Raw genomic sequence first — 9,410 nt, 5'->3', positions numbered from 1 at the left:
ATTCTTACCAAGAAGAATTGGGATGTCACGTTTAGGCATAGAGAAGGGATAAGGAGAACCAAGACGAGGGTAAATAATGAGAGCACCATAGACGGTGGCTCTGAGCCAGCGGCTATGAGCGTGCCACCAAAGTGTACCCTCTTGGTCCTCGATTGTGAATTTGTAAGTATAGCTTTGTCCTGGACGGATCGGACACTGTGTAATGTACTCAGGACCATCAGCCCATGGATTCCGCATCTGTCTAAGTCCATGCCTGTTCCAAAAACAGAGTATTAAAACAGAGCAGAACGTGACAAAACATATGTGAGAATATGTTTGTTAAATATGATGTTCAAATCTATTAAATTACCAGTGGATACTAATGTTGTAACGGGCTCTGTTGATAACAGTGATCGCGACAGAGTCACCGTTCCTGACCTCGAGCGTTGGACCAGGGAACTGACCGTTGACAGTGATACTTTGGTGAGTTCTGCACAGCCTCGTCACTGGCCTCGGCGCAATCTAAAGTCATCGTCGATTACACACTTACATGAATCACATTCGTTTCACGTGATAACATACCATAAAGCTTTGATGTAACATGACTACACGAGTAGCTTAGCTTACCACGAATTGACGGACGTGATGTTCAGCGGAAGCGAGGAATGCGAAGTAGGCTAGAAGGGCGATGCATGATACAAAGGAGAGTCGCCGAAGAGACTCCATTGTTTGCTTCACTGTGAGGAAGCTTTGTGTTGGAGATTTTGTGATGTGAGTTTAGAGAAAGAGGGAAAGAGTGGTATTTATACACACTAAGCGGGAAACAGACGGAGCTTTTCGTGAATTCGTTAGCAATTATGACGAATTATTATTATATTGTACTAAAGTGGAAACTAATATTAGGTTTATAGAGTCAGCGGGAGCGAGAAAAATTTTAAAAAAAAGTTCACAATGAGTTAAGTTGATTTGGTGCACCCACTTGACTAATTTGGTACTAGGATCCTCTATTTATTTGATTATAAATCATGCTGATCAAATTTATCGAAGATTCCTTTTAAATATATTTAAGATCTATTGAATCTCTTCTTAATATAATAATATTATTATTATCTAAATTGTGCGACGGACTTGTATCCAAGTCTACTATACTCATTAGTTTCATGCTACATTTTATTTTGTTGTTCTTTCGAGAATTGATCCCCATACGTAACTCTTACTAATTATAATGTTCTATAAAAATAATGCATAAGGTTGTTTATGCTTAGTCGCATGAGACTATCTAAACGTCCCTAAATCAACTGAGATCAGATGATTATGTTATTGAGTTTAGATGGTCTCATGCGATTCTAGATAACTGTTAGTAATTATCATTTAACATCTAAATTGTGCGACGGACTTGTATCCAAGTCTACTATACTCATTAGTTTCATGCTACATTTTATTTTGTTGTTCTTTCGAGAATTGATCCCTATACGTAACTCTTACTAATTATAATGTTCTATAAAAATAATGCATAAGGTTGTTTATGCTTAGTCGTATGAGACTATCTAAACGTCCCTAAATCAACTGAGATCAGATGATTATGTTATTGAGTTTAGATGGTCTCATGCGATTCTAGATAACCGTTAGTAATTATCATTTAACTAACAAATTTATTCGTTTGATCTTGTTTTATTTTGTGCGCAGAATACAGATTTATGTGTTAATTGCATACGTATTAGACTACAAAACCTAACGAGCGCATCATATAGCGCTTGCAATTGAAAATCACTCAATGAAAATAATAATGTGAAGATAGAAGAAAAATGAAGGAAGTGGTTCGATAGGAGTTGAAATATGTGGTATGGATTTGGTATAGAACTCTATAACTAAGCAACTAACTAACCTTTATTTTAAAATAAAATGTTAGTTGACCTTTTAAGTCGCTCCATGGGCCATGGTCTCACACACATCCTCAATTCTATACTATCCCAATTCGTTTCTAATAGATAGATATGTATGTAGATATTTATTGACGCCTTAATTTGAAACCTCTTTATTGTAATATATACAAAACCCCTACACGTAAACGATACATAAACCTGTGGAGGTGCACTGGGAGATATTTCATATTTGCAACGTTGAAAAAAACCGATGGATTTAACTACAATCAAACTACTAAGTAGTAAGTACTACTAACTAGTATGACTTATTTCATTATTAAAAATATTAACAATGTAATTATCATTTTCAGTATTAAAGTCAATGTGTGAATTGGGAGGAAGCAGGATCAAGTATTTTAACTAACTTTAACAGAAATATCCTCGAATTGAAAAAAAAAACCATTAGCTTACTTAACTCACACCCAACAAAGTTACATCTCGTATTAAATTAGGTTGCCTGTAAATTGACATATTTGGTATTAATTAACTACTAAAGAAATAAAGAATCATGTGGCTTTTATCTCGTTTTGATTATTTTTCTTTATAACCGATGAGTTCCTTTTTTTTTTTTTGGCAAAACGAGTTCCTTTTTTTATTGTTCACTTTTTAGAACGTTATAGTTTATACGTAAAAATAATTCATATAGAAGATTTTTGAATAAAATGGAAAACGGGAGCTCATCTTTCACAAACAATTGAGCTCTACACTACAATTTTTACTCTACTATGAGAGATTAGTCGGTCAGTAATTAACTTTCAGGATCTTCACAATTAAATGAATATCAAAAATAAAAAATTTAATAGTCACAACATTGCTATTTTCTTAACTCATGATCAACTTTTGTATTTTTTAATGGCTAATTAACTCATACATATATTTGGGTAACATAGAAAAACTATAAGAATGGTCCGTTATAAAGCACCCATTAGCTAGATCCATAGGGGTAGGGCCATAAACTTGTATGGTGGTTCATTACCTAAAATACATTGTTTAGTTGATTAATTTCGTAAATCATAGTNAAAAAAACCGATGGATTTAACTACAATCAAACTACTAAGTAGTAAGTACTACTAACTAGTATGACTTATTTCATTATTAAAAATATTAACAATGTAATTATCATTTTCAGTATTAAAGTCAATGTGTGAATTGGGAGGAAGCAGGATCAAGTATTTTAACTAACTTTAACAGAAATATCCTCGAATTGAAAAAAAAAACCATTAGCTTACTTAACTCACACCCAACAAAGTTACATCTCGTATTAAATTAGGTTGCCTGTAAATTGACATATTTGGTATTAATTAACTACTAAAGAAATAAAGAATCATGTGGCTTTTATCTCGTTTTGATTATTTTTCTTTATAACCGATGAGTTCCTTTTTTTTTTTTTGGCAAAACGAGTTCCTTTTTTTATTGTTCACTTTTTAGAACGTTATAGTTTATACGTAAAAATAATTCATATAGAAGATTTTTGAATAAAATGGAAAACGGGAGCTCATCTTTCACAAACAATTGAGCTCTACACTACAATTTTTACTCTACTATGAGAGATTAGTCGGTCAGTAATTAACTTTCAGGATCTTCACAATTAAATGAATATCAAAAATAAAAAATTTAATAGTCACAACATTGCTATTTTCTTAACTCATGATCAACTTTTGTATTTTTTAATGGCTAATTAACTCATACATATATTTGGGTAACATAGAAAAACTATAAGAATGGTCCGTTATAAAGCACCCATTAGCTAGATCCATAGGGGTAGGGCCATAAACTTGTATGGTGGTTCATTACCTAAAATACATTGTTTAGTTGATTAATTTCGTAAATCATAGTGATTTAAGCCCAAAGCCACTCTTGAATCTGAGCATCTATTAAGTTCCCTAGGTATGTGTAAGCCGCCTCGGAGGGATGGATGGAGTCCCAAAACAAATGATCCGAATGATTGGGACAAGTACGTGAAAATGAATTGCACAAGAAGCTCAATTCCATGTATCCTGTTCCACAACATCCTTTCTTCGTCTCCTTGAACCCTGTTTTCGTTTGTACGACGACGAATGTATATTGCATACGTTACTTAATCATAATTAGATGACTTGTGGAACAAGAAAGAAGGATATGTACCGTATATGCTAGGGTTTTGGATCATGTCCATCACAGGGTCGTAGACGTTGGCGTAAAGGAACTTGCTTCCTGGTAGAGACGTTTCGATCTCAGGCAGTTTCTTTGCTAGTTTCTGATTGTACAAAACCGAGTCTTTGTTCTCTTGTTCCACACAACATCTCTTGATGTTTCTCATTTTCATGGTCATTTGGATCGGTAAACATCCCATCGGAGGCAACCTAAACTATAAAGCTCCTGCAAACCGGATTAATAGATTCGAGAGTCAGCACGACAAATATTTAAAATAAAATAAAATAGCTCAATCTTAGACGACCTAGAGAAACAAAATATGAGATTGTACCCGGAAAAAACCGTCAAGCCTTTTGAGGACAAAATCTTGGTAACCATAGATAGTAGGATACTGGAGACGCCTTGTGAGGATATCGTAAAAGTTCAAGATGAAATCATTAGGTCCTGCGCTTATGACCACTAAAGCGTTGTTAACAATTTCCATAGCTTTCTTGTCTCCTACGATACCTTTGAGACGAGAAATGTAATCCTTGAACATGCTTGGTTGTTGTGAGACCGGGATCGCATGACTGGAGAGCGAGGTTCCGTCATCATAGCCAGCGCCAGCGGATGCGAAACAGACTCCAGTGACAATGTCTTGGTCGGAGATGTTTGGTTGTAGAAACGGAGGAACGAACTCTTTGATGTTGAGTTTGGTGGATGTTGGTGCGGGTATTAGCACCCCGACATACCGATGTAAACCATAAACTAGATAGGTTATCTAAACCCGGGAATTCGATCCAGTCTTGAATTCGACCCATAAACTAAGGTCCAACAGGATCATTCAGGCCTGGTCCAAGAGTAGAAAAGCCGACTTCCCAGATCGCTTCATAGCCGACTTGGAGGAAAGAAGAAACTTTCCTAATCTTAGTCCGATCTATTAAGAAAGTAGATCTATTTTGTAATCTAGGGGAACATATAAATAAAGGGAGACCCCTCCTCTTTGTAATCATCGAGCAATTAATACAATAGTCCTAATTCTTCATTGTTCTTGAGCAAAACCCTAACTTGTCTTCCAAGAGATCTAAATCCCCTTTTGTTTTTACAGTGGAGAGTACGTCAGAGATTAGCTTTCCGTTTGAGAATCTTCCATTAGCTTGGTGTCCGGGAAGATCAACGCCGTAAGGAAGATGTTTAGACTTGAAAACGGCTTGTGGGTAGTAGTTGTTGTTGCCTGTATCTGCAGTAGAGTCGCCGAATATTAGAATCGCCGGGAAAAGCGGCTGCGTTGTGGTGTTTGCAGCGGCATCACAAGACACGAGTTGTGTTACGACAAAGAAGAGACCAAACGCTATGGGTTTAGATATAGACATTGTGTATTTGATCGCTTCGTGTTATTTTTGAGTTTTCTTTAGTGTTGAAATTTGTTTGTGATGCTGTTTTAAATAGATCTTGAAAGTAATGTTCTGTTGGAGTCACTTAATTTTGTACTAGCTTTCTGATTTTATCAGTGTTTGTTTCCTTAAAACAAATGGATACAAATAGAAGCTTTGAATATAATGGTCTAATATATTATCGAGATTGCACAAACAAAGATACCAAATTGGAAACAATTGCCTATATATATATTTTGTAATCTGAAACAATTATACCTCTATCCCAACGAGGGTTTTACTATTTTTTATATTAGTCCACTTTAAATTTATTTAAAACTATAGTGAAATTCAATTAAATTTGGTCTTGAATGGCTTTTAAAGTTGAAAGATGCACAACATATACTAAATTAAGAACACAACGTGAACATAACGTATCATGAATGAAATGTCAAGTAATGTAACATACTAACATGTTGACTTTAACGACTAACTATGATAGTCGATAACTCAGGGAATTTGGGGGCATTAATTTTTATTTCGAACCACGTTATATATAATTTTGTGAAATTATATGTTACTAAATATTAAGGGCTGTGTCAACATCTTAGGGCCCAAACGACAATAATATATCTGTATGTATTTTTCCAAGGAAAAGAAAAGTGAAATTAACGTAAGAACAATAGGAAACGGTTGGCAGATGGAACCCATAATGAGATTATGAAATGACACCAATCGAATGAAAAGATCTGGTGAACTCGAGTTACACACATAATAAATATAGCTTCCCTATTCTTATCATCTTGTACATGTTAAAAATAGTCTGTATCTATGGACTATATATATAAAAAATGATAGACTACAATCATTTCACTATGTTGATGTAAATTGTTAAGATACGGTTTTGTATATGTAGCGAAAACATTTCTTCAGTCAAATAAAGCAATTAATATTACCCTAGTAGTATATAAGGCCATCTTTATAGGGGAACAGCAAGATTGAAGCAAGATTGTTCTAAGCCCAATTAAAGTAGAAAAATATTGAACAGTGGGTTTAGAACAATTTTTTTGTTTTTGAACGAGAACTGATTTAAATCCAGTTCTTATTGATACGTGTCAGCTTATTGTTCGATGATGTTTTAATACTTAAAAAAAAAATTATATCGACTCATTTTTTTTCGTCCTTCTCTCTTTTTCTCGATAATATCTCTGTGAGATCAACCATCAGAACAACAATCGGAGGAGATGGATGGGTATATGAGGTGATCGGACGTTTTAACATCATCTCCACCGTCGCCGAGTTACAACGTCGACTGTGGTCAGCGAATCGGCCAGTCGATATATGGAAAACGATGAGTCTCCTTCACCAAATCGAAGTTTATACAATTGTCTTTGTCATGGTACGTTTCTATTTCTGTTTGTATGAATTAGTTTTTTAGAGATTTGGGTATTTGATTTTGAAAATTAGGGTTCTTCGATATCCTAATTTATTTATGTGATAGGCATGATTAAACTTAGGATTAATGAAATTATCCATGATTGAAGATGAGTTTAGGCATATATTGTTTGTTTCCATCGGTCTTGTCTATTGTTTGAGAGTAGGAGATTGGAATTAATCTGATCATCATGGCGATTAAGTTTACTGGTTTGTCAGGTTAGTGTTTAATGAAGATCTGAGACAAAAGACCTCAAGAAGACCTCAAGAAGAGACAAAAGAAGCTGAAGCCATCGCTTCTTAGTAGTAGTGGTAACGAGTTCGGTTTTTTTCTTTTTTTTTTTCTTTTTAAACTTAGCTCTAATAATGCAGTTTGTGATTAAAAGTTTGTTACTCGTTTCTATTTAGTTGGGAGTTACTGTGAGTGACTTTGTGGGTTTTTGTGTAATGCAGTGAGAGCTAACTTTGAGTTCTTGAAGAAACTTGGTGTTGATTGGTGGTGTTTCCATGACATAGATATAGCACCTGATGGCAGTACACTTGAGGTAATAACTCCAGCTTCTTACATTGTGCGATTGTCAAGCAGCAAGTTATCGTAACCAAATAGCCATCAAGTTCCTGAAATTCTTTTGGTTCTGTCTGGCGATTGTGGTCTTGCGGATCTCTCTAACAAAAACTTGGAGTTACGCTGCTGCTCAAGTGAAGAAGGCAATGGAGGTGACACATTACTTGGGCGGTGAAAACTACGTTTTCTGCTACTCAGGAAGCTGCGTCTCACTTAGAAGCGTTGGGTTGTGTATTGACAGATGTTTCTCTCTTTCAAATTCCTTTGTCTCTGTTTTTCATTTTGTATGTTTTTTATTGTGTCCTGAGATTTCAGTTGGTAAATTAATAGGTCTCTCTTCCTTCGTTCTCCCTTGAGCTTATGTAACTTCAATATTCATGTATCAAATGTACAATAAAAATTGATTATTATATTACTAAATCTTATAATTTCTTCCAATAACCAATTTCTTAATAAAAGATCTAAAAAGAAAGTATATGATTGGTGTTATATGTGTTACATCTTCACAAAATCTCTCAAAATTGTCATTTCGGATATCGTATCACGTCAACTTTGCTAGTTTTAAGATAGAGCAACGTGCACCACTAAATCACATAAAACAAAAAGGATCTTACTCACGGGATACAAATCCAAATCAACGCGTATTTATCGACTGGAGATATCTCTAATATCTAAGATAAAGTCTTTATGTTATTCCCTTACTTTGTCGTTATACCATCAGGTTCTTCCCCCTTAACCTTAAGCTATATGCTAATCTTTTTAATTGTAGAATTCAACGTGATTCCAGTTCAGATCTTTATTGACGTTATTCATTTTCCGACAATATTTAAAATTACCATAGCTAATTTGTTGTAGTTCGGATCTTTATTGATGTTATTCATATTCCGACAATATTTAAAATTACAATGTAATCAAATCAAGTACCCACTACCCAAATTGAATTTGTACTTTGGCTACTTTTAAATGTTTTTAGTAGCAAGAGAACCTCAGTTTATATAGGTGGCCAAAATTCGTTTAGATTTCGAATAAACTAAGAAAAATAATAAATAAAGAGATATTTTTAAACTTATCGATGTTATACATAGGTTAACAACATTGAATAGATATATGTCACATAGGTTTGTTGTATCTTTTTTTTTTGATCAAACAGGTTTGTTGTATCTAGTATTCAAAAATCTGTGGTTTTTTTTATCTGAAAACTTATCAACTTTACAAAAACCAGTTTAGTTTCAAAAAAAAAATTCTTCTTTTTGGTATCGATTACAAAACCTTATTATAAAGTCAAAATTGTTTACACATTTTTGGCTTTTACATTAATTTAGGAGAAATTTGTTCATGTAGTAGTTTTCACGTAAAAGAAAAAAAAATTATTCTTTTTGGTATCGATTACAAAACCTTATTATAACGTCAAATTGTTTGAATATACAAAAATTGTAGAACGGCCCGAAATTATCTATTAGGCTATTTTCTAATTGGATAATGCATCTACATTCAAAATAAGTGTTGTGTCATATTATTAGTTTGGTGCAAAATGGATAATTCTAAATTGCTATTTCTTTCTGATTAGTTTTAAAACTAATCATATTACATAGTATATCCATTTCATCAATCAAATCATTACCTGTTATAGTTATTAGAAATTAAAATTACTATGACTCAGACCCCCGCGATATCGCGGGGAAAGTATTTAAAAAAAAAGTAATTTAAATTTAATATTTAAAATTATACATTATGAAATTATTTAAATGTAATAAAATAGTTTGAATACATAAACTGTTAATAAAAACACAATCATCAAAATGAAAACTTATAACAAAAAATATTATGTAGAATAAACGCATATTTGCAAAACATATTGTTTAAAGTATTATAAATATAAGATATTTTTATGAAGAATTATGGTAAAGAGCTACAATTAAAAAAAAATCATTATGACAAATTGATCTTTAATGAAAATATTAAACTAATAGTTATAATGAATAATATAATTTTCTATTGAATAATTATAATTAAAAATATATTTAA

General features: G+C 33.2%; 4 protein-coding genes across 4 annotated transcripts in view; 1 reads left to right on the top strand and 3 right to left on the bottom strand.

Moving 5' to 3' along the window:
- LOC104700468 (laccase-3) overlaps positions 1 to 764 on the bottom strand; it is a 3,018-nt gene extending 2,254 nt beyond the window's left edge. Inside the window, exons 1-3 of the mRNA XM_010415989.1 lie at positions 607 to 764; positions 350 to 501; positions 9 to 253 (exon numbers count right to left, since the gene is read on the bottom strand). Coding sequence (XP_010414291.1) covers positions 9 to 253; positions 350 to 501; positions 607 to 705 — 496 coding nt within the window. The 5' untranslated portion in view covers positions 706 to 764. The remainder of the gene's footprint in view (positions 1 to 8; positions 254 to 349; positions 502 to 606) is intronic.
- Positions 3,592 to 4,254, bottom strand: LOC104700467 (GDSL esterase/lipase At2g30220-like). Its single transcript, XM_019227495.1, has 2 exons — positions 4,026 to 4,254; positions 3,592 to 3,934 (listed from the first exon to the last, which is right to left on the bottom strand). Exons 1-2 carry the CDS (start codon positions 4,231 to 4,233, stop codon positions 3,741 to 3,743), a joined length of 402 nt encoding a protein of 133 aa, XP_019083040.1. The 5' UTR covers positions 4,234 to 4,254; the 3' UTR covers positions 3,592 to 3,740.
- LOC109125038 (GDSL esterase/lipase At2g30220-like) lies at positions 4,339 to 5,386 on the bottom strand. Its single transcript, XM_019227009.1, has 2 exons — positions 5,120 to 5,386; positions 4,339 to 4,794 (listed from the first exon to the last, which is right to left on the bottom strand). Exons 1-2 carry the CDS (start codon positions 5,384 to 5,386, stop codon positions 4,339 to 4,341), a joined length of 723 nt encoding a protein of 240 aa, XP_019082554.1.
- On the top strand, positions 7,278 to 7,814 carry LOC104700466 (xylose isomerase-like; the record flags this gene model as incomplete). Its single annotated transcript, XM_010415988.2, is given in 1 exon segment — positions 7,278 to 7,814. A coding segment is annotated over 1 exon segment (142 nt), but the record flags the coding sequence as incomplete, so codon positions are not given.

Source organism: Camelina sativa, chromosome 7 (genome assembly GCF_000633955.1).
Source record: "Camelina sativa cultivar DH55 chromosome 7, Cs, whole genome shotgun sequence".
NCBI lineage: Eukaryota > Viridiplantae > Streptophyta > Magnoliopsida > Brassicales > Brassicaceae > Camelina > Camelina sativa.
Note: the sequence above shows the minus strand (reverse complement) of the source record. Positions and strands in the feature narration are given on the sequence as shown.

What these genes read in the sequence shown, in the direction of transcription:
- LOC104700467 (XM_019227495.1), bottom strand. Translation starts at nt 4,233, where the DNA reads ATGGGATGTTTACCGATCCAAATGACCATGAAAATGAGAAACATCAAG. An exon ending in CCAAAACCCTAGCATATACG is followed by an intron (nt 3,935 to 4,025) that starts GTACATATCCTT and finishes AAACGAAAACAG; the next exon opens with GGTTCAAGGAGACGAAGAAA.
- LOC109125038 (XM_019227009.1), bottom strand. Translation starts at nt 5,386, where the DNA reads ATGTCTATATCTAAACCCATAGCGTTTGGTCTCTTCTTTGTCGTAACA. An exon ending in TCTCTGACGTACTCTCCACT is followed by an intron (nt 4,795 to 5,119) that starts GTAAAAACAAAA and finishes TCCCGGGTTTAG; the next exon opens with ATAACCTATCTAGTTTATGG.